Raw genomic sequence first — 26,168 nt, 5'->3', positions numbered from 1 at the left:
CAAAGATGCTTTCTTCTTTCACCACCTGTTGTTTGAGTGAAAACTGAAAAGACACCTCTAACTAACTCTTGGACAATTTCAAACAAGGGCTTAATTAACTTAATTATTATAGCCACCGGTTTAATAAATATGAAGCATTGTACAACCAAGTTTGGACTTAGAAAGTCCCCTAATTAATAATGCCTTGAAATTTTTTTGTTTATCTTTTAAGTTGTCATTTGTCACTCACTACATGTTAAATTTTTCATGGATTAAGACAGTTGAAGAGATGGAGACAGATGCTTTATTTGAGAAAACTATAATATAACCATTTGTTTTGCATGGTGGCTGTGAGAGCATGAAACAGCAATTTGACACAACTGATAAATGTTTTATATTGAAAAGGATACACATCGAAAAATTGACATGCGTTTGCATTTTTAATAGATTTTGTTACAAATTTCTTAAATTTAAGAATCAGTATTATAATGTAGTTTACTATTAGAGCAATTGATGGGTTCTCATAAGATTAGATGTTTGTACGAGTCATTTTAAATTCTTTAGGATTATAATTTATATATACTACCATTAGAACATCTCTAATCATTGAATTCTTAAATGAATTTTTAACTCATTTTTGTAAATTCCATTAAGTCACATATATTTAAAAACCCAACAAATTTTACTCCAATATTAAAGTTTTTAAATTAATTTTTTCTCTCATTTTTATTGGATTTATGAAATAGAAAAGAATATTTTTTTTTAAAACAGTTGCTTATAAAAATCTATTCCATTTGTTTCAATGGTTAAGAATTCATAAGAAGTTAAACAATTTCAATGGAGATGCTGCAGTGAAAAAATTGTTGAATTTCTTAAATCTCATGTATCATAGACAGCAATGGATCTTGATGAAATATATTTTGGGAGTCAAAACTCAAAAAACTTAAATACCTATACTTTAAAGTTTAAATTATTTATATTTTATATCACATATAAAAAAAATTCATAAACTTGTTAAAAGGGAGAAAAAAAAAATGCACCATTGAAGATGCTTTAAGCAAAAAAATTAAGGCAAAACATGCTGCAGACAGAAAAACGTAGTTCACAATTAGATGGGCATACAAAAACATGTAGGTGTAGTAAGATTTGAACACAGGTTATTCTCTTCCTAGTGCTTTTTGGGGTGCTGGTAGGTACGAGGCTATTACTAGTATTATGGAAGGTAATTCTAGTCAATAACTGATAGGTAAGGATGACATGGGTGAATGGTGGATGAGCGTGCAGTGTGAGAGTCTGTTATGCAGAGTTATGGTCTAAATAATTTAATTAAGATGAGTTTAATTGAAATTATTGTACCACACAAGAAAATAAGAACTGGAGAAAGGAAAATATAAAAATAGTAATTCCACTTGCACTACCAAGGTACATTTAATAGAAATGAATATGTAACGAGGGGGTGCTAAATATGATTTCTATATGAATGATTGATTCATTTTGTCAGAGAAGAACGTGTGTGATAGAAAAAATAATACTTAATGTAATACTCCATTATTTAAGTTTCCACTTCCACATCTTGTTCAAAGACTAGTAAAAAAATAAAAAAAAAATAAAAAAGGCTGAATGGCTATAAACAGAAATTAAAAATCTGAGTTGATATACTTGAATACTATTGATGCAGGCCTCTTCCTCTGTATGAAAAGATTTCCTTAGTTTGCAGACATTGACATTTCATAAGTTAACTATGAGAGTTTCTCTCTAAACCTCCTGATGAGTGGTTACATCAAAGTTTTGTCTTGTATTCTTTCATTCCATATAAGGCGTTACATAAGTGACCTTTTTTAATGCATTATGTGGGCAGCATGGTAGTGCTCATTGAGGGTACTGTAGTTGGTGGGCTAGTCAGTGACTTAATTCCTTAACGCTTATACTATTATTCTTCTGAAATTCTTTTGTGCAGTATTCTAATTGGGGCCTGTGCATATAATGATGATGTCTCCTAGTTGAAGCTGCGAGATTAGATTAGAGGGATCAAGCATATGGAAAAAGAGAAAAAGAGGGAGAGAAAAGAGCCACTTTGTGTGGTATTTATGTAGCATTTCAGAGTGGGAGCCGAACCTCCTCTTCATTGACATTATTATTAGTAGCCGGAGGGTTGAATGAATTTCACATCACATTTCAAGTGTACCATGTAAATTAAGATCACCCCATTTTTGCTTTTCTAATTACTTACATGGTCATTAAAGCAATAATTGTGATTAACAAAGATATATCAATGGATGTTATATATATATCAAGATAATTTTCATTTTAGAAGTGATTTTATAAGGTTGGATTTGTTTCGAATTTATATTTTTAAAACGATATTAGAGTCTATCTTAATAATTATGATTGAATCTATCGTATCTAAAGTTTAATTCTATAAACTTTATATTTAGTAATTGAACATTTTTAGTGTAAAAAGTTTTCCTCTATTTTTATTTAACCTTTTGTATATATAAGATAAATGTGATAGAAACAAAAAATTGTATGACTGCAAGTTAAATTTTTTTGCAATTTAGAAAGAAGTGTATAAAGACTAGGTTAATGATAATTATATGAGTGTTTATTAGGTTGTTGTGTGTTTTAGTTTATAATGATAGTTGATCTAAAGTGGTGATAGAAGGGGTTGAATTTGTAGCGAGGAAAGAAGTGAAAAAGTAAAAGCAGAAAGAAGATTTCACAGAATTGTTTGTCGCCAAGGACCCTAGCCATGAGCCACTTTGTCTAAGTGAAGACTCCATTGGCTTGACAAGTAGCTATTATGTTACATTGCTCATTGCTCATTGCTCATTGCTCATTGCTCATTGCTCATTGCTCATTGCTCATTGCTGAGTCCATCCCAAAAAATTCAACGAGAATTTGAGGTCAGCAAAGACCCGTAAGTTCTAAAGCCAGTTGACCAAAGTATGGAATAATAATGGACTTTGGAGGTAACATTGACCAATGCCCATTCCGTTTGTTCTAATGGCCCATCAACAAAACTTCATCTAACAATGCGTTTTCCGTGGCTCAATTCCGAAACCTCCAAAACAGAGTGGCGCATTATGTAATGTGATGTGACAGGGAATTATAATTTTCGACAATTGGAAATATTTTTATTTTATTATAATCATAAACATATTATATTATGTTTCTATGTATTTATAACTATATAAGAATTAATAAAATGCTAAAAATATTATTTTTGATTATTTTTGTTCAAATATTTGAAAAATGAACAGAATAAAAATAAGATGATATATTTTTGTTATTATCGATATAAGATTCAAAATATTAAATATAAAATCTCAAACTAAATACATCTTAAAGATGAAGCTAATAGTTTGTTAAAAGAATTTCAGTAATACATTTTTTTTAATATGGTTTTATAACATACTTTTTTTTTATATATGAAATACAAGTAAATGACATCAAATTAAGAGTGAAATCTAAAGAGTGAGTCATTATTTAATAGGGTTTATTTTTTTATCATTAATAATAGGTTTACTTGTTTATATATACAATAATAAAAATGTGTTAAAACATTAATTTGAAAAGGTAATTATATTTATATACTTGCATAACACTTTTTTTTCATCTATTTTTCTTCTTCGGTGCATATTTATTTTTAAGAGTTTGTTATGATAATTTTTTTAATACTTCTAGAAGAAAAAAATAAAATATTTTTTTCATAAAAATTAATTTATTCATAAATTAAAAATAAGGTTTTAAAGAACTAATATGACATAATTTTTACAAATTAGTTAATTTATAAACTAATTTTAACTCATAAGAAAATTATTTATTCTTCTTATTTTTGTTCCTATAAATATTTATGGAAATATTTATCCAAATAAACTCTAAATTATCTTTAAGTATTTTTCACTTTTTTAATTATGATAAAATTGGTAAATAAAAATGTTTGTATTGGGTCATGATAACTTAAATATGTTTTTAATCTCTTAAATTAAAAATAAATTTATTTTTAATTTTTAAATTTAAATTTATTATTTTTAGTCTTTATAATTTTTAAAAATTTTAATTTAATTCCTGTAATTTTTAAAATTTTATTTTAGTCTTTCAAATTATCAATAACATATTTAAAAATGATAAATTAAGACAGTTATGCAGTATAATAGGGTTTAGTGTGATGTTTTTACTAAGAGTGACACTAGTAAGTAGATTTTATCTAACAATATTTTTTTTTGTTCATCCCTGTAGTATCCACTGCCGATAGGCGTGACTAATTTTCTCGCTACGTTGGAGGCACCTCAAGGGGTGGGATAACTGGTCCCAAGATTTAACGCGGTTGCATACACAAGACATGATTCGAACCCCTGACCTTGCTTAAGCGTGTATCAACCCTTCTCGTTGAACCACACACTTGGGATTTCTAACAAAATTTGAATATAAAGATTAATTTTAAAAAAAATTATAAATATTAAAAAGATCAGTTTTAAATTTAAAATATTATAAATAAATTTACCTTAAATTTAAAAAATCAAAAACATATTTAAATCTAGTTTCATCGTACTAAAAAGAGTCTGGCTGAATTTAAAATCTCAACCTTACATTTTATCACGTGAGTTTGAGCTAATCCGCCTCTATTTTCTGGGCTCTAATTCACATCTTCATCAAATTAGCTCCGTTATGATGGCATGCTATTCTTTACCTTTAGTCCTTTATGCAAATGTGCTATTTAAAGGAGACAAAAAAAAAATTGTTTTAATAAGCCTCTTGCACTTGTTAGTTTGGTCCGTTGAAGACCGTTAGCATACAAAATAATTAATTTTCTTTCAACATAGTATATTACATATTTAAAATTAAAACTTAAAACTCTAAACAACTTAATTAAAAGATATAAGTGATAAATTAGTATTGTTTATATTAATCAATGTTGTTCTACATAATTATATATTATCACACTAAAAATAAAATTTGTCTTAAGATAGTTTGAGAGTTAAATATTTAAAAATAAGGTACATAGAATTCAATGAAAGATTTTCTTCAATCCTTTACATTGTCGTCAAAGATTATTACCATAGTCAGCTCCTTAACTTTTTAATTCAAAGTGGCACAATGATGGGTAAGAAAATTGCAGTCATTTTCCCCCATATTCTAAGCTAATTAACAAGGAAGCCACAAAACACACTAAAATACAAAAACAGTATATATCTTATACATATATTGAAGTAACTAGAGTTTTTATTCCGCGTTCCCTGATCCCTGTCCCAACAAATTATTCTATGCTAGAATAGCATCTAACTTTAGAATTATTTTCTTTTTCTATTTAAAAAGTGGGATATTAGTAAAGTGATTCTATAAAAAGAAGAGAATAGAATCATGAGAAACGATGGTAGGTGCTTAGATTAAATGATGGATCTCCCTCTAAAATAAGGTTAATTCGACAACATATCATCTATATATGTGTGCGTGTAATATTTAAAAGCCAAATATTTCATGAAAGTGGCCAATAGAAATATATTAAGGTTTCCAAGCATGGAATAGTGATGTTAAGCAATGATTTTGTCTGAGGAGCTTAAAGGGCATGACCAGCTTTTCAAGTTCAAAGTGTAAACACATGTAAATCCTCAAAGTGTGCATAGGAACACAGAGATTGGAACCATCTCAAAGATACAAAGCAGCGTTTCCATGAATCATAATTTGGGAGTGTGGTATTGTTTGGAAAGAATGTTTCTCTGCCGATTTTCCTTTTTCTTTCTGAACTTGTGGTGCATGCATTGCATGCTAGCATCATGTCTTGGCCAACCTGTCTAATATTGTAATACATCATCATCTGCATCATGATGGTGTTGCTCCAACCATGTACAAAATTTAAATAGGAAGGTCTTTAAATTGATAGTTACGTGGAGAAATAATTATGATTAATCATGTGCTTTATTCATCCTGCATTTGTGCATAGATGTAGAACTGCTCTTTCAGAAAGGGGTTCAGAAACGTTGGAGATAGAAAAAGGCTTGGTTTGGAATATATCACAACAAATGAGATAGAAAAAGGCTTTGTTAGATATAATTAATATTTTTGTTGTTGGGATACAAACAAGTCTCACATCGATAAAATAAAATAAAAAATAATAATTTATATAACTATAACATAAATATACTTCAATGATTGAGAGGTCTTTTGAGTGATAACCAAAAGCAAAATTGTGAGGGTTTAATCCCAAAACGAACAATATCTCATCATTATGGAGTATGCTTGTGTAATAACCTTATAAAAATATCCTGTCAAATAAATATCATACAAACATCATAATCATAATGATAAATTTTGGAATTTTCATTTTAAAAATGAATAAAACAATGTTCTGCAAACATTTATCGTGAAACATGCATAAATAATATATCCAAATTATCTTGTATGAGTATGACACACAAAATTCTCCTAAGACAACGTAAATGACGAAATTATATGAATTATAGGGTGTCACCGTAAACAGGTCAATTTGGACTGGATTGGACTAAGTTTGTTAGAAATTTTCTATTTACACCTCTTATTTATTAACTACACCCCTAATTTAAAAAAAAATATATTTTCTAAAATACATTTTTTTAATATTTTTTTCCTTTAATAATCCCTTTCTTGGGAGTGTGATAATTGTTTTGTATCTTCAAAAAAGGTTCCTCTTCTAGTAACTCTTTTTCATCCTTCTTCCAGAAACATTCCTTTCTGAGTGACTTATTTTTCTTTCATTCTTTTTATAAACATTGAGACGCTTTAATTGTTTTATGAGGTTGATATGTTTTTTTTCTCTTTTAAATTCAAAGAGCATACAGGCAATCCATGGGCTTCAGTTGGTATATATGGAACATGTCAATTACTGGATCAGAGGACATTGATATGCATCTCTAGTTCCTTTTGTTAAGAGCTGGTGTTGCTTTCAGTTCTTTGTTTTTACTTTCCCATTAATAAATTAAAAAAAAAAAAAACTTTCATTTCATCCAAGGAGAATTACCTTTGAATTACTCTAATTGGGTGTTGGAGAAAAATTGAAATAGATGCAAAGGTTTGTTGTATAGCCAATGAGCCAATGTAAAAAGTGTGTGAGGCTGTAGAAGTGAGGATAAAGTGAGGCCCATTACAAAGCGCCATATGGGCTGCAAATAATGCATTATTGGCCCATAATAACCCGTCAACCATCTTATTCACCACATAGGCATTTACTTGATATTTGCATATGCGGGGTCTTATATTTTGGCATCCGTTGAATACACCTCTATTAATAAATATTACACTTCTATATTTTTATTTATTTTAAATAATTTTTCAGAAAATATTTTTGAAAGAGAAAAAAATATACTTTTGAAAAGTATTTTCTAAAATAACAAACATTTTTCTGGAAAGTACTTTTAGAAATATGTTTTAATATCTCTAAATATCAAGAGTTAAAATATATTTAAGAGAAAAAAAATATACTTTTAGAAGAATTTTCTAGAAGATAAAAATATAGTTTTAGAAAGAAGAGAGACAAAAATATACTTTTTTTTAGTAAAGTATTTTTCAAAAATTCACAACTTTGCATCTAATGCATGTAATATTGAAGTTAGAGTGAAAAATAGGGTTTTAAAATAATAAAAATGAGCCCATGAGTGTGTTGATTCTAGAAATAAAAATCAAAAAATAAAAATGAAGAAGGGAGACATATGAAAAGTGATTAGATAGTGATAAAAATATAAAAGAAATCATTCGAAGAAAAAAAGGAGTTAGTGAGGAGGATAATTTTTTAAAATAAAATTTATTTTGAAAAAAAAATTGAGAAGAGGTTGTATCTATTAAAAAGAGAAGGCATATATAACATTTGCTTTTATATTTATTTGGATAAGTTTTTTATAAATATTTTTAAAAAAATGAAACAAGTTTTTAAGTAAGATATAATGATAGAATGTCTACAAATTAATTTATTTATAAATTAATTTTAACTTTAATTTTTTCTTCCTATTTTTCTCTTAAAAAGGCTTAAAGAGTTTACATATATATATATATATATATATATATATATTAAATTAGAATAATTATTTCAAAGAAGAGTATTTTTATTAGATCACATTCTTCGTGGGAGTATTTATATCTTTTTTCTTGAACAGGAACATATTTTTCATGATGTTTTCATAATTTCTTATCTTTAATTAACAATATATGTATTTGTCTACGATGAAAAAAAAATTTGAATTTGATATTATTATAATTTGTATTATAAATAATAACCTTCTCTATATGTCTATATATAAATCAGAATATATATATATATATATATATATATATATATATATATATATTAGAATAGTTCTCTTGAACTTTTTGAAAATTTTTCTTGACTTTTTATCTCTTTTATTTTATTTATTCTCATTTTTATTAAATTAAATTTAAATACTTTTAAAAAAAAATAATTAAAATAATTTTATATAACAATATGAAGTATTTGTAAAAAATTAAATATAATTTAAGTCATTAAAAATATTTTTATTACAAAATTTAATTATAATATAACTTTTAAAATTGTATTTATTATACTTTTTTGTTATATAAAAATATTATGCGCTACACATACTAAATTACTATTATATATTAAAACTATAATAATTATCATTTGAGATTATTTTAGAGATATTTTTTCAATAAGCTTTTTTTCTAACAATAGTGTTTTTAGAAAAGAAATTTAACCTTTTATGTGTTTTTTAATTTAATATTTCAAAATTTATATATAAATTTATTTTTAATATTTTTAAAATTTTAATAGTTAAAAATAATATTGTATATTATAATATAAATTATTTATTATAAATTTAAAATATAATTTGTATCTTTAACAAGTCATATAGTATAAATTTTAAATATAATATACATATATATTTAAATTATTTATTTATTGTAGGATTTTAATTATATAAAATAAATATTTATCATTTGAATTACACAAATTAAAATACTAGTTCTTTATATAAACTACCGGCCTACCAACAAAGTGTGACATGATTGGTAGATTGCCTTAGTCATGTGTATTTGTTAAGAGAGATCAATCTTTTCTGTTGATCTCAAAATCTCTAAAAACAAAAATTCACTAGTCTGAGTTTGACACACATTCAAATCAACAATTAATGCTATCTAAGTGAGAAAGTTTTAATTTTTTAATAGATAAACATCAAGTAATAATTAAAATATTATTTAAAATTATTGATTGGTAGTTTTTTCACACAATTAATCAATAGTTATGAATTTTGATAACAACTATTATTAATCACCCCAAAACATTTTAAATAAAAAATCACTTCCTTAAAATTCTCCATTCAAACATAAAACTATGAAATATTAGAAGAAAATAATTTCATAGAATATAATCGTGTGATGGATTGGTCATTCATCAAAAATACATGTCGAAAAGTCCGCAGCTAATGTCAAAGAGTTATGAATATATTATCTCAATAAGAAAATTTTATAATGAACAAAACTCCTTAAAAAGTGAGCAATCTCACTCTCAATTCAAGGTCATATTTTCTCTTATTAGAGTGATTTAATTTGTTACAACTCAACAAGTCCTTACATTTTATAGTTTAGTAAACTAAGCAACGAAAAACATAAATCTAACAATTAGATTTACAAAATTCACATTTAATTATTAATAACAAAGATTATATTCTATGCACATTTTTTTAAAGATAATTTTGCTCTTATAATCAACCATTTCTCAAAACTATACATTTCAAATTACTATTTCTTTTTCCAACATTTTCAAAAACTACACTCACAATAACACTCATTTAAAAAGTTATTATTTATTATTTTCTTTTATTTTTTAAAATATATAGAGTGTCTTTTCAAGTAATTTACATATAACGAAATATTCCTTTTAGTAATTATTTTTTGTCTTCTATTTTTATAGACTTTTTTACTTCCTTAATTATATATATTTTTCATTTTAATCAAAAATAAAAATTGATTGCTCTTAAAATAATTATTTTTTATTTTAATGAAAAATAAGATATTATAATATTTATTTATTAAATTTTATTAGTAGGGCAGAAACTTTTCCCCTACTAATCTTGATGAAGGTTACAACTGTTATGAGTCAAATATTTGACCGAGATAGGGATCAGCCGTCAGCGGTCTATATTGGACAGCTGATTCTAATGTTGTCGTTCTTATCTTTATCTCCGAAAAGGAAAGGACTATATGTTTGACTTTATAAAAAGTTGTTTCTAATTTTTCAACCCATCTTTATTTTTGTATGATTTTATCTAGAACAGTTAAACTTATTATAATTCTTCGAACCCGATTCTGTAACTCGGAAAAAATCCAAATCTGAATCCTATCAAAATAGATTTTCTTTATGTGATGATGTAATGGGAGTCTCCTTCATCCATCGGGTTCCTCTTTAGTTTCTTTGGGCTTTTGCCCTCCTTTTAATTAAAAAAGAAGAAGATTTTCTTGTGAAAGTTGACTTAGTGTAAAACAAGAGCTTACATAGTCAAATTTAGCTGCAGTTGTAATATCTAGTTATGTGTATGACAAGTATAGTGATTTGTTTGATGTATTAGAGTTTTTTTTTTACCCATAATTATATTAGAGTTATAAGCTATAACTTTTAAATTTAAAGTAATTTTTAAGTTAAAAAAAAAAGCCAAACAAAACCTAATAATCAATAAGTAGAAAAAGTAGTAATGATATATATATATATATATATATATATATATATATATATATATTCATTAATTAAAAGTTTAAAATAATAGAAAGAGAGAAAGTTGCAGGTATTTATCTATCAACTCCTATTTTGGATTTTTTAAGAGGTTGAGAATATAAAATGTTTTATTGGATTTTTTATTTTTGTCTTATTTTTTTTTATTAAGATATTTTGTGTTGTTGAACTTTATTATAAATTTAAAGCACATATTATGAATCAATCTTTTTATAATAATAGATATGTGAAACTTCTTTGGCTAATAATCATTTTTAAATACAGTACATTATAAATAATCATTTGATATGAATAATAAATTTGATAGTTTTATAATAACTAAATTAAAAGTTATATCTAGTTTCTACCTTAATTGCTAATAATGTAAAAAAAATTACACTGACAATGCTTATAAATTAAACCATTTCATATGTTTATATATATATATATATTAATGTAATAATTATTATATATAGTATGATAAAAGAATACAACATATATAAATATATTTTATAACTTAATACTAGTTTGGTTTCATTTTTTCAGAACACTTTTAAAAATATTAATTTTCGAAAATAATAACCAAATACCCTGTTAAAATTTAACACTTTATTTTTTTCAAAATTAAACTACTAATTTAATCAATCCTACAAATATTTGTGATATTAAGTAAGTCACCCAAATATGAAAATATATAAAATAGAACTTATTTGATTAATATAACTTGTTAAAATGACTGTTTTGATATTATTTGAAGGACTTTTTCAGGACAGCATATTAGTAATTTAGTGTTTTTTAATGTAAATTATAATAGTGGGCCAACTTTTAATGTTTTGTAAGTTCAATATATTTATTCATATTCGTCAAAAGTTGATTAGGCGTAGGTAATTCTTAATGTGAACTCGAACACTCTTTGTTATACTAACTTTATAAACTAGGTCCTATGTTCAACCCTTTAGGGCTTCTTAAGTAGTTCTCATTTCTTGGATATTTCTTACTTGCCACATGAATGATTTGCAATTATTGACTTGACCTTTACAACTTGCATTTCTTCTCTGATCCTATCCAATTACCAAACTATTTATAAGGCTATAATAAGATTTAGAAATACCACAATATAGCAGCCTTCAATTCCTCTTCAAAATGAAACATTTTTCTTTCAAGTTACTTGCATTTTGGTCTATGTATCTCCACTTGTCTTCTTCATTTGCATCGGAAAATGAGACCGATCATTTGGCACTGCTCAAGTTCAAGGAGTCCATATCCAACGACCCACATGGAATCTTGCTCACTTGGAATAGTTCTACTCACTTTTGTAATTGGCATGGAATCACATGCAACCCCATGCATCAAAGAGTTATAGATTTAAACTTGCTAGGATACAAGTTGAAGGGGTCCATATCTCCCCACTTAGGCAATCTCTCTTATATGACAAGTCTCGATCTCGGAAAAAACAACTTCTACGGGAAAATCCCACAAGAATTAGGACGCTTGTCACAATTGGAACAACTCTATGTCGACAACAACTCATTGGTTGGAGAAATTCCTACAAACTTGACAAGTTGCACTCATCTCAAATTCTTATACTTAAATGGGAACAATTTGATCGGCAACATACCAATCAAAATTACCTCACTTCGAAGGCTTCAAGGTATGTTTCTTTTTAAGAACCGATTAACAGGAGGGATCCCATCATTCATAGGGAATCTTTCATCCCTAACTGCTCTCTCGGTTGATAGTAACAACTTTGAAGGAGATATTCCGCAAGAAATATGTAATCTCAAAAGGTTGACATTTCTAGCACTAGGTGTCAACAAATTGCGTGGAACACTTCCTTCTTGTTTTTATAATATGTCATCTTTGACTCAATTCTCAGCTCCAGAAAATCAATTAAAGGGCTCTCTTCCACCCAACACTTTTCACATCCTCTCCAATCTCCAACTATTTGAAATTGGTGGCAATCAAATCTCAGGTCCAATCCCATCTTCCATCACAAATGCATCCAACATTTCAACACTTGATATTGGTGCAAACCATTTCACGGGACAAGTTCCAAGCATGGCTATGCTACTAGATCTTCAATATCTAGCTTTGGCTATGAATAATCTAGGTGACAATTCAACCAATGATTTGATGTTTTTAAATTCATTGGCAAATTGTAGTAAGTTGCAACATTTAGATATAGAGAAAAATAATTTTGGAGGTCAATTACCAAAGTCTTTAGGAAATTTATCCACCCAACTTGGTATACTAGCTCTTGGGGGAAATCAAATATTTGGAAACATCCCAGCCGAATTAGGAAATCTAATTAACTTAATTGGCTTAGGCATGGAAAATAACCATTTTGAAGGAATCATCCCATCAACTTTTAGGAAGTTTCAGAAGATGCAAGTGCTAGACTTGAGTGGAAACAAACTTTCGGGAGATATACCAGACTTCATAGGCAACCTTAGTCAATTGTTTTATTTGGATATGGGAAAAAATATGTTAGAAGGTAATATTCCTCCAAATATAGAAAACTGCCAAAAGTTAGATTACTTAAAACTTTCACAAAACAACCTTACTGGAACCATATCCTTAGAGGTTTTCAAGTTGTCCTCTCTAACAAACTTGTTGGATTTGTCACAAAACTCATTGAGTGGTAGTATCCCAGAGGAAGTGGGTAGTCTAATACATATCAATTTGCTAGATGTCTCTGAGAATTATCTGTCTGGTGAGATTCCTGAAACTATTGGAGAATGCATAATGTTGGAGTACCTCTATTTGCAAGGGAATTCTTTACATGGAATCATACCATCCTCTTTGGGATCACTTAAAGGTCTTCAAGGTTTAGACCTCTCACGAAACCTCTTGTCTGGATCAGTTCCTAGTGTTCTGCAGCACATTCCTTTCTTACAATATTTCAATGTATCTTTCAACATGTTGGATGGCGAGGTACCAACTGAAGGTGTCTTTAAAAATGCAAGTGGATTAGTGGTAACTGGAAATACTAAACTTTGTGGCGGTATTTTTGAACTACATCTACCACCATGTCCCATCAAAGAGAAGAAACTTGCAAAACACCACAAGTTCAGGTTGATAGCTGGAATAACTAGTGTGCTTGTTTTTCTTTTCATACTGACAATTATTCTAATTATCTACTGGATGAGAAAAAGGAGCAAGAGACCATCTTTGACTTCACCAACGATTGACCAATTGGCTAAAGTTTCATACAAAAGCCTTCACAACGGAACTGATGGGTTCTCAACTACAAACTTGATAGGGTCTGGAAATTTTAGCTCTGTCTACAAAGGAATTCTTGATTTAGAAGACAAAGTTGTTGCCATAAAGGTTCTAAACCTTGCAAGAAAAGGAGCTCACAAGAGTTTCATTGCCGAATGCAATGCACTTAAAAATATTAGACATCGAAATCTAGTACAAATTTTAACATGTTGTTCCGGCACAGATTATAAAGGTCAAGAATTCAAAGCTCTAATTTTTGAGTACCTGAAAAATGGAAGCTTAGAACAATGGCTACATCCTGAGACACTAACTGCAAGGCATATGAGAACATTGAACCTTGATCAAAGATTAAATATCATGATTGATGTTGCTTCTGCATTACATTATCTTCATAATGAATGTGAGCAATCGATCATTCATTGTGATTTAAAACCGAGCAATGTTCTTCTTGATGATGACATGGTTGCTCATGTGAGTGATTTTGGCATAGCAAGACTTCTCTCAACCATTAAAACTACTCCTTCTAAGCAAGCAAGTACAATCGGAATAAAGGGGACAATTGGCTATTCTCCTCCAGGTATGTTATAAACTCTCTAATCGATGTTCTTGCAATTACCCTCTCTTTTGATGAAAACTTAACAAAATATTAACAATTTTGCTATATATTTTAGAGTACGGATTGGGTTCTGAGGTGTCCACGAATGGTGACATGTATAGCTTTGGGATTCTTGTGTTGGAAATACTTACCGGAAGACGACCCACAGATGAAATCTTTGAAGATGGTCAAAATTTGCATAACTTTGTGAAAAATTCATTTCCTGATAATCTATTGCAGATTTTGGACCCATCACTTGTACTAAAACATGAAGAAGCAACAGTAGAAGAAAACAATCAGAATCTTACCCCAACAGTTGAAAAAGGCTTAGTTTCGCTCTTTAAGATTGGACTTGCTTGTTCTGTAGAATCACCAAAAGAAAGAATGAGTATGGTGGATGTCACTAGAGAGCTAAGCAAAATAAGAAAACACTTTCTTGCTGGTAATATAACTGAAAGTGAAAAATGACTTAGTTCTTTGCAAATTACTATAGAACAAATGTAGATGTATCATACTACTGGCAAATTTTAATAACAATTCTGTTTTTAATGATACTCGTGTATTTTGTTTTTATTTTTTTATTTTTTGAATTATTTCACGTATTAGTTTTCCTTTTCAAGCTTAACAAAATAATAAAATTGGGATTTCTAAATGCTTAATTGCATATCCTGCTGTGTTGTGCTCTTACCTGATTAATTACTTATGTAGTTACAATTTCATTTTTTGCCACTTTATATGTTTTACAAAATTCTGAAACTACAAAGATAACTGTCTTCTTCTCAAATTCAGGGGTTCACACTTGAATAATCAAAGCTGAGATCAAACGTTACGACTATTTCAGAACCAGAGAAGCACACCAACTGCACAAAGTTTATTTCAATTGGTATTCGCCCAGGAGGTGGATTTATATCTGTAACACAAATGTATAATGATATTTAAAACCATTTGATTGATCTTCCTCTTGATAAGGCCTTCTATCTTATGTTTGTTTTCAGAAGTGATGTAGCACGAGACTGCTAATTTCTATTTTGTTATGAGATAATTTGTCACAGATCATTTGTTTCCTAATTTCCTAAAATTATTCTGTTTCTATTCTGTTTTCTAATTAGTTTTCAAGTTCCCCTTTTTAAAGTTATTTTTCTAGTTTCTTTAATATGGTGTGTTGGATTTTATCTTAAAACTAATTGTCTTTATGTGAAGTTGTCCAACAAATATACAAGCTACACTCCAAGAATTGAGGCAAGCAATGTGAGACATCCCAATAATCTAAGGTGTAATTGTTTCTTAGTAATCTGAAAAATATTTTCTATTTTATTGTCAAATCTCTCCATAGTTTGAGTATTACTGTCTTGTTCTTAGATAATCTTCCACTGCACCAAGAAGCGTTGGTTCTCTTGTGACCAACTAATCTATGTGGTTAAATTTTGTCCTTTACAAAACAAAAGAAGTCTTGGAGTGTGGTTGGGATGTTGGTATGTAAATTACATTTGGTATTCAGAAAAAGTCCATGTTAATTCTAGAGTATTATTATTGGTTGGCGTATTGGTATGCTTTACCACACAACCATTACTGACAAACTAAGTATCAAGATAAACAATATATAAAAGTGACAATGACAATGCTGATACAGAACCCTATTATAGAAGTTGTAAACTGCATCCATGACTTTAACATTATGCCTTACATAATATACATTATCGTTCTTGGATTGATAGTTTATATTTAAGTAAATGCGCATTTAATCTTCTTTGTTTGGTGATAAATGCTTCAACCCACTATTCTCTGACATATATAACTGAGTCCCCGGTGTAGCAATAAACAAAGTCTACTAGTACATTAATTCCAATAGGAAAAAGAAAAAACTTCACCTTCCCACAGTTAAAAAATATTTGTAGAAGGGAAGCTGCCACAAAGCGCAAAACTAAAGCCCACATATGGTGTTAGTTACACACTCTATCATGTGACCTTGCTATCCTCTTGATCAATCCCCCACCACTTCTCAAACAATAATCAATGCTTGAAGGTAGTAAGTGGCCTTGTGATTTTCCATAAGAGTTCCAACACACAGCTTGTTGCAACCCTCGGTATTTAAGGGAGGGACTCAGTTGAATGTCTGTTAAATTAATATCTGTGCAGGGTATGGAATTGCTGCAAGCTAGATGAACAGGCTGCATACCATAAGTCCCACTTATTTGATCAAACTTAACACCAGAAATCACCACAGTGCCTGTGTGGTTCTTGCAGATTTGCTTGTCACAATAGTATTGGTCAATCATAATCGGAAACATAACATCATAGACTTGGATTCTTGAAAATGACACATTTTTAACCATACCAATGCCTCCCTATTAATTAAAAGAAGAAGAAAAAAAACTCAAATTAATGCCAATAACCAGTCTTTGTTTTAACCAGGTTCAATTGCATAATTAAGTTAATACCTGCCATGTTTTGATCCTTGCTCCATATAGAGTGTTTTTCATAGAGATATCCTCAACAATGATGTCAGAGACACATGCCGCACTCTTGTCTTTTCCTAATCCTCCCAAACTATATAAAGAAAATTAAATGAATAATGAATTATAAGTGTGAGTTTTCTAATCATTACTAGGAGGATTCCAAGTTGTACTAATTAGGTTGTACATATATTTTTCTTACCTTATGCCATGTCCAGGGCCACAATTAATGTGGTGGACATGAATATTAGAGCAACCGGTTTGGATGGATACACAGTCATCTCCTGATAATATAAAATAAGACCAACTACTATGTTAGTATTATAATCTTCTGATGGAAAATATAAAATTTAATGTAGGTACTGTGCGCAGTGTTACAAAAGTTAAAGTTATTTCAGTTGTTGCAATAATTTTATAAGCTGCACGTTTCAAAAGTTAGTTGTGGTGACAGTTTACCGTTTAAGATTGAAAAGGGTCTCATCCAATCATTCTTTGTCAAAGTAGTCACTAGTGGCCAATGCACCATACTGACCATGATTTAACAATTTACATTATTCTACTTTGCTAGCAGGTAAAAATGGAATGTACAGTCATTTTAAATATATTAAATTAATCCCTTGCCTGTTCCAATGATAGAACGTTGAATTTCTGCGTCTTGTGTGTTCTGTAAGTGAATGCCATCAGTGTTTGGGCTATTCTCTGGGGAGAAAATTGTAATGTTGTCAACTTTGATCCCCTTTGAGTTGTCAAATTTTAGATGGCACAAAGGACTGTTTATGATTCTGATATCGCGAACTGTGACCAAGTTGCTGGAGTAGAATCTTATAGCCTGCATAATAAATGCCAAACAAGACTAATAAGAAACTTGGAAACCAATGTTTGATTTCTACTTCTAAAAATTGTTTCGCTTTTAAAATGGAACGTTCAGATAACTGATGGGGGTGGTGCAAGAAACAAAGTAGAATATGGAATCAGGAAAGAGGTTGAACAAGATAAAAACAGAAGAAGATGATAGTTATTTCTTTTTTCTTTTTATGTTTTTTATAAGACTTGTTTCGAAAACAATTTTCAAAATTTAGTACTTTTTAGATGAGAAAATTAGTTGTTTAGTAGTATGAAATTATTTTAGAAAGCAGGTTTTAAAATCAGAGAGTGTGAAGAGAATCACATAGACTCTAAAACAAAACAAAATCACACACAACTTTGTAAGTTAAACTGTCGGGGAAAATCTTACAGTTGGTTTAATGCCTGGAATTTGTTTGGAGTAGCTCTTCTTCTGCAAGAATTCCAGAATACAAAGTGAGTTATTCGTGTTTGAAACTTCTATTAACTTTGTCACATATACTTGAATTTTTTTTTTCTGGCATATTTACCTGTGTGTCATAAAATTCTGAGGAGCTCCACCAGTTATTGCCTTGGCCATCTACAATGCCAGAGCCTTTAACGGTAAAGTTCTGGACCCACTTGAAATTTATCCACTGAAACAAATTTGATTTTGGCCAGGAAGATGCTTCAGGAGGTGCCAATAGAGTTCCATCTATCTGTCAGAATTTTATTTGCATCAATATGTCAAACATACAACACTATCAAAGTGCCACATAAAATATCGTGTGTGTGTGTTTTGTTATGCCCAAAACAAGCTCTACTTTTTATTCTATAGCTCTTGTAAACTATTACTTTGAGACTAAGTTAAAAGTGTTAAGAGAGGGAGAGAGAAGTGAAAGAGAACCTGAAGAGTAAGGTCAGGCATACAAGGGCCTTGCAAAGTGACAGGTTTGATGAGGAACTTGAGTTGTGCTGGAATTTTAACTGTAGCACCAGCAACTTTACATGCACCATTCCATGCAGCTACAAGTGCCTGTTTTATAATTAAACATTATCCACAATGTTATAACTCTAGCAATTGAAGCTCACTTTTTGTCTTTAAACTCTTGATATATATGTATATGCTCTTCCTTTATTTACCTCTGAATCATCAGAAACTCCATTGCCCTTGGCGCCAAAAGATAAAACATCAAAGGTACTCCCTTGAGGACCATAATGAGGAAGAGGGGTTGGCGTTGGACATGGAGAATGTGATCCTCCAGTGTGACCATTGCTACTATGACTACCTTTGTGACGTTTGTGAAGTTTTCTCTTGATATTAGTCTTCCTTGCTTCCGCAGAAATTATAGAGAATGTGACAAAGATAATCACCAACAAAGACAGGAAAAAAAGTGAGGAAAAACTTCTGTGCCTCTTCATTTTGTTTGTCACTTTTAGAAACAACACTAGCAACTAGAATTCTAGGATCTTGAGGTGGTATTGTGCTTCGTACAGGGAAGTCATGTGGTAGTTATAGACGGTTTGTATAGTGGAATATGATGGAAATAGAGTTTGTTTATTTTTTTACTTGGGGTACGAATTTTAAAATGTTATTATAAATCACTAATGCTCAAGATTAGGTTTATTAAATGAGACATAATATGAAGATTCCCATAAGTGTGACACGGGTTGTGTACTTTGCAGAAGTCATGTTTGTTTATTGTTATTTCATCATACTTTTTTCAGCCAAGTGCGGAACCAGAATTTTATGGTTGTCCCTCTGCAGTGAATATTCTTGTTGCTTGTGAAGAATATGGCTGCAATATATAAGTCCCCATTAAGGCATGGTTAAAGGGACTTTTGCCATCTTTATGTAGGTAAGAAATTTGGCTTATCCTTCCAATTGGCTGTCCTCTTTTCAACTCCATATCCATGTCCCTCCAATTGAATAATAAAAAGTTAGCATACAAGTAAAAGAATGAGAAAGAGCGATAAGTATTATCATTTAAAAGAGAGAGTTTTCATTTTAATATTGTGAATATTCAAAATTAGATGGACGGAAAAATGGTACGACAAACACAGAACAAGTGTTTTCACTGTATCCATTAAAAAAATGAAAGTGAATAATTAATTTAATATAAGCAGATTTGCTATCATAGTAATGGTAAAAAAATTAAAAGTATATTTTATTAAAAAATATTTAAGATTTGTTTAGATAAACTTATTTTTTTTCTTAGACATGATATATGCAATATCAAAATTGACATCTAGGGATGACAAATAAACTCGTACATGTGAGTAATACTCGAACTAGTCTCGACTTTGACAGAAAATACCTGGTTTGACTGGGTATGAATACGGATAAAATCCAATATATTAAATCGGGTACAGGTACGAGTACGAGTATATACTTACCCGCCCCATACTCGTCCTCGTAATACTCACCCCCAATTTAATTGTGTTAAAGAATTTTAATATTTTATTATATATAATTATTTATTATAGTGTGAAATATTTATAGTTGTTTAATTATTAAGAAATCTCTCGATTAAAATATGAGATAGAGAAACAACCTAATTATAATTGTAATATAATAAAAAAATAATTTAAAAATATTGTATATTTCTTTTGCAAAAAATAAAATAAAATAATTTTTGACAAGTACATGTACAGGTATGGGTATACCCAATACCTAACAGTGATGGAGATGGAAACGAAAATTATATACCCGACGAGTACATGTATGAGTTTGAGTCGTGGAGATGGAGACAGGTATTATGAAACTCATACCCGACCCACCCCGTTGTCATCCCTACTAACAACTAAAAATTAATTTATATTTACAGAACGTAATTTATGCTGACCAAATTTTATTTTAATACAAATAAAAATCGAGTTTGAAATCTTAAGCTATAACCTCAATGATCAATAAATTTGATTAAAAATAAATTTACTTAAAAATATTTTTTTAAAAAAATTAAAATAATTGTTTTTATAAACTAAAACTATCTTCTTCTTTCTCTTTTTTTTTTTTGTAATTGAAGGAGTAAAACACTCCAACAAAAAATAATTAAAGACCATGATGATGGTATAAAGTTGAAGCTACATTATCCTTAGCAATTGAAGAAAAAAAAAACTAGACAAAAATTGGCAAACTTTCAATAATAGACATTTGAAAATTGCTAGTTGGTACTTGATTCCTTCGTGCATGACATGAAATCAACTCAAATCACTGGCAGCCCTATTGAACGAAGCAATACTCTACACCAAACGTATGTATGATGCACAACCCTTCTTTATCAGAGAAACTGCAATCAACCCACCACTCCTTTTAAACCAAGCAGTACTCCACACCAAACCAAAGCAAGGACAGTATCATACGCAACCCCTCTTTTATCACAAAATCTGCATCCCAGGAATCTGTCTCCACAATAAAAAATAATAACAATAATCAATAACAACTATTAAATTAAAATAAACAAGTTTAGATTAAAAAATTATAAATAAAGTTACCACATTATTATACTTTTACCAAATAAAATAATATATATATATCATTGTTACTAACATCATTGTAATTGTGATCACCCAGTCATATTACTATTATTTCTTTTATCATTTTTGCTTCCACCACTAACAATGTTACTGTCGTATCACTATCATTGTTATTATTATTTATTTGTAATAATGTTAGTTTTATTTATAATCTTTTAATTTAAAAATTATTATTAATTATTCTCGTATTTTGCTGTAGAATGCAAGTAAGACAATATGTCAAGTAGGATTTCTAATTTTCTTTTAGACTGGAATTGTCTCGTCAATGCATGGAATATTCAAACAAATACTCTCTGCATGCGAGTGCTGATAAAGTAGAAATTTTCTGTTGTTAATGACAAGAGTGTGCATAATTAAACCCATATTTTTATACTTATATTGTTGTTGTTACATAGGCTCCTTTTTTCCTCTAATCGCACCATTTGACCATAATTATAAGGTTGATAAGGATAATGTACTCATTTGAATAATTGGTTGTAACAGCAAATTAAAAAAATAAAAGGAGCTTACCCAATTATAAAGCAGCAATGGATAACCAGGTCACGACCATACTAAATTAAACCCTTATCTTTTCCGAAATACCGGCTTTATTATGACTAAGAAATACACACCGCTGCTTCTTATTAATCCATTCATTGTTTGTAACCAAAAACGAAAACTCCATTCATTGTGTAACAATGTATCCCGGAAGATAGAAGCCCATCAGGTGTTCTTTGGTTTTTTTGTTGCAGACAGATAAGGGTGGGGCCATTAAAGCACTCACCACTCACCATTAAAAGCATTATTTTATCATCAATAGTATAATATATTTACCCAATTATCTTAACATTAATTTTTCTTAAACATGTAGGAGGTTGAATACCTACATGTGTCTAAAAAATCATCTGTCTAAAAAAAAATCAAAATGAGAAGTTGCATAATAGTTTCACTACTTAAGTTCTTTTGCAGTTAAAAAAAAACTACATAAGTTCTTCAAGTCTGTAATTTGATTAATGCGCGGTTTAGAAAATAGTTATAAATTTGAAAAATCAATTATGGTAATATTATTTACGAAATTGTTGCAATCACAACTATTTCCGGATCAATACTAAACTGTATTTCTATACTTTTGAGAAGAGCCAAAAAAACATTATTATTATTTTTCTTTTCCAAAATGATATAACCACATGAACAACAGTGATGATTTGAGCAATAAATGATGGTATGGAGAAGCATTTCTCGTACTAAAAAAATCTAAAATTATCGAATCTTTGTCACAGAAAGTGTGGTGCGATGAAGGGTAGGAATTGTGTGGAAAGAAAGACCAAATAGTAGCAAGTTTAGTTTAGTTTAATGGTAGGTTTATGGTATTTTATGAATGAGAAAGTGGTTTACACGTATAAGTTTGTAGCTGAAATTGTAAAGTGAGGCATGCATGGCTGTTTGGGCTGAAAAGAGTAATTGTGTTTGTCTTGTTCTAGCACGCGTGGGGTCTATGCCACTCTGTTATTGCTCTTCTTTGTTTTTGTTTATATCAGAAAAACTCTCTCCTTTTGCAAAGCATATATATACACATAAAGAGGGGCCAAATTGCCACTTCCAGTTTCCACCGATTCATTCCAGGAACCTACAATTTATATTTGACAATCCTACTTCCTAGTGTCACCACACCAGCTATTTTCAGACTAATAATGTTACTTTCAAAGAAACTTCTCAATTTTCATACAACTCAATCATACTGTTCTAGAACATATAAAAAAAATAAAATAGAATAAGCGTTTACACTTGGAGAGAATCTGTAACAGAAGGTAGTATCAAAGAAAATGATAGATTGCAATTTAAGAAGAAACTAAAGATATATTTTCCTTTTGGATTTCACTCATCTAAAATGAAAAAATTACACTTTAAAAAATAAAGTGCTACAATAATTATTGATTGAAAAATCAACGGTTGAAATTACAATTAATTTTAAATTTTATTTGATAAGAATTTAATTTTATCACAATTCTTAATTCGATCAGTTATATTATTATTATTATTATTATTAATTTTCATTTATCAGTTATATTATTAATACTTGTGAATTGTGATATATATATATATATATATATATATATATATATATATATATATAAATTATTTAGTGGTGGTAAATGTATATATGCATTTTTTATTTTTATTAAAATATATATTATAAGTTTTATTTATATAATACTACAGTTATATAAATAAGAAACTAACACTTAATTAAAAAATTAGGCCTAGTATAGTGTAGAGATTTAAGATATTATGGACATAAGGTCTAGTTCAAATTTTACTGATATTATTATAATTTAGTTGATAAAAAAAATACTTAATTCGTCAAAACCAATAAAAATAGTTAAATTATTTAGTTTAAATTAATGGTGTTATAATTTAAAATTTTATTTTAAAAAATATACATAAAATTAAATGATAGTTATATTTAATAACACAACTCATAAATCAATAATAATAAACAAGACTTATAATGTTAGTAGTCTAGTAAATGCATTTTTTTTCATAGAAAATACTCATTAATAGACTTATAATAAATTAAGAGTATTAAAAAAGTTATTTTTTATTATATAATAAGTGTCGTTTTAGGTTATTTTACACAAATATATATATATATATATATATATATATATATATATAAATGAAAGGGAGTGATAATTTTATTGTAATATTGTGCATTTTATTAACAATTGGTGTTTTTTATTAATTTAAATACTATATTGTGATTAGTTGTTTATTAGTTATAAGACTCTAAGGATTTAGGAATTCTTATGAATTTTAAGTTCTTTTGAGTTGTTCTAAGTTGAGGTCAAGTTTAATCTGTAAAGAAAAGTTAAAGAGAGAAACTCCGGAGTAAGAAATTCTTCCTCCATTTTTTGAGTCTTCTAGAGAGTGTAGAAGTCCTTCCTTAGAATCAAGGAACGATTGAATTGAGGTTCAAGTCACTAAAGCTAAGAATTTGAGTTTTAGAGTTACCATATGCAGTTTTCAGAGGATTCCATTTTCTATCCCTTCGTCTTCCTTTCTAATTGATTTTTAAGTAAGGGAAGCTTTTGAAAATTTTTGTGGTTGAATGAATTGTTGAATCATTGTCTGAAGTATGCATTTTCCTAGTTGTGTTGGTTGGAATTGAGAATCAGATACTTGGACTTTGAGTTCTTTGTTGCCTTTTGAAGAAATTGAGAAAAATGATGGTTTGATCTAGAAAAATGATAGAGCCTTCGAATGCATTCTCCGAAATTCATTCTGAACGATTAATATAATAATTTAAATTATAAAATATTAAATTAAATAATTATTTTATAATAAATTTATTAAAAAAATTAATATTTTAATATTCGGAACGTGATTCAGAATACGTTTTCGGACAGTGTATCATTTCTCTTTGATCTATTTATGAGTTGCATGTTGAAGATTGTTATATATTTGAGTTGAGTATGATGCCTAATTGTGTTTTATTGTGTTGCATGTTGCTTTGAGTTGGATTTTAGGTGAGGAGAGCTAAAAATGTGATTCTGCTAAGTGTAAAAATTATCATGGTGTCAAATGTGATGCAGACTAGACAATGTCAAGTGCCAATGTTGTGATATTAGCTAGGCGCGAGTTAAGTAGAGACTCTATGCTTGAACAAACTCAAACATTGATTTAGCCATGTTATGCGTGATTGACACAAGAATTCCCTACCTTATTCACATCAGACATGGGTAGTTTGGTGTTGGACATGGGTGAGCCAAAGGCTCTCTACCTAAGTGACGCTGAGCGTGGAAAGAATGGTACGGGTGTGAGATTCTAAATGAAAATATGTTGTTTAATTAGTTAAGTGTTGAATATTATGTGTATAAGTGAAAATGTTCAATGTTGTATGATTCTGTAAGACTTTAATTATGTATACATTGATTTAGGATGATGTATATAGATATTTAAGTTGTTTAAAGTTATAAGTTGAATAAAAGTTAAGTTGTATGTTATATAATGTTGAGGTGATTGTGTTAAGAATGCTAAATGCACGGAATTGAATTTTGTTGTGTTTTTTATATTGAATTTATATTTCTATAGTGTTAATATGAAAGAGAAAACATTAAAAAATTAATAACAGAAATTAAAAATATTTAAAAAACTGCAACTATAAGAAATAAAAAGATTTATCTTTTAATTATAAATAAGGATTAAAAATGATTGAATAAAATAAGTATAAAAACAAAAAAAATATATTTTAAACTATTAAAACTATAAAAAAAAATAAAGGTGAAACTATAGAATAAAAAAAATATTTTAGCCAATACAAAATTATGAAAAACACAAGTCGAAATAGAATTCAACAAAAATAAAAATAAAAAGGAAAACAAGTATGAGGCTAATTAACCTAACAAAAGTGCAGATCTGCAAGGAGAGAACACGAAGGTCTTACCAAAAAGTCCAAGCAGCTCGAACTGACCAATTAGTACATTTTGCAGTTTGGTCATGCAATATCATTATCAACCATATAATTTTGTAGATGCTTTGTTTTCGCACTGTTTCCATTTCTATGCACATCCTTCGTTACTTACGTAGATCCATCTAAAACCTCACAAAAACTGATAAACTAAAAAATATAATAAAAAAACTCTATTTTTAACATTTGAAAATGATAATTTTTTAAAAAATCATTTTAATTATTTTTAATTCTTTTAATATTTTAATGATATTACTATTTTCTAAAACAAGTTTGAGTTAGTGTGTAAACCAAATAATAAAAAGACTAAATTATATTTATGGTTCTTTTATTTATTTATAAAATTTAATTTATTTTCACTATTTTTAAATAATTTAATTTGATTTTTTAATTTTTAAAAAT

At 28.6% G+C, this 26,168-nt stretch overlaps 2 protein-coding genes across 4 annotated transcripts; one reads left to right on the top strand and one right to left on the bottom strand.

Annotated features, from left to right (window-relative positions):
• The first annotated feature begins 11,701 nt into the window (after positions 1-11,701).
• Positions 11,702-15,612, top strand: LOC109801167 (uncharacterized). 3 transcript variants are annotated; one of them, XM_020362173.3, is made up of 3 exons: positions 11,709-14,489; positions 14,584-14,949; positions 15,297-15,612. In XM_020362173.3, exons 1-3 carry the CDS (start codon positions 11,834-11,836, stop codon positions 15,308-15,310), a joined length of 3,036 nt encoding a protein of 1,011 aa, XP_020217762.1. In that variant the 5' UTR covers positions 11,709-11,833; the 3' UTR covers positions 15,311-15,612. The 3 variants fall into 3 exon arrangements, with proteins under 3 accessions (XP_082922700.1, XP_020217761.1, XP_020217762.1); XM_083066574.1 differs by lacking the exon at positions 14,584-14,949 and having other exon boundaries at positions 11,702-14,489; XM_020362172.3 differs by lacking the exon at positions 15,297-15,612 and having other exon boundaries at positions 11,708-14,489; positions 14,584-15,061.
• Positions 15,613-16,171: 559 nt separating this feature from the next.
• LOC109801514 (Pectin lyase-like superfamily protein) lies at positions 16,172-19,442 on the bottom strand. Its single transcript, XM_020362596.3, has 8 exons — positions 18,926-19,442; positions 18,690-18,818; positions 18,334-18,501; positions 18,195-18,236; positions 17,582-17,789; positions 17,163-17,244; positions 16,946-17,054; positions 16,172-16,852 (listed from the first exon to the last, which is right to left on the bottom strand). The coding sequence occupies exons 1-8, from the start codon at positions 19,202-19,204 to the stop codon at positions 16,448-16,450; spliced, it is 1,422 nt and encodes a 473-aa protein (XP_020218185.1). The 5' UTR covers positions 19,205-19,442; the 3' UTR covers positions 16,172-16,447.
• Between the last annotated feature and the right edge of the window lie 6,726 nt (positions 19,443-26,168).

This window comes from Cajanus cajan, chromosome 11, assembly GCF_000230855.2.
Source record: "Cajanus cajan strain Asha chromosome 11, NIPB_CcT2T_4, whole genome shotgun sequence".
Taxonomy (NCBI): Eukaryota; Viridiplantae; Streptophyta; class Magnoliopsida; order Fabales; family Fabaceae; genus Cajanus; species Cajanus cajan.
This window is presented reverse-complemented; position numbering and strand designations above follow the sequence as displayed.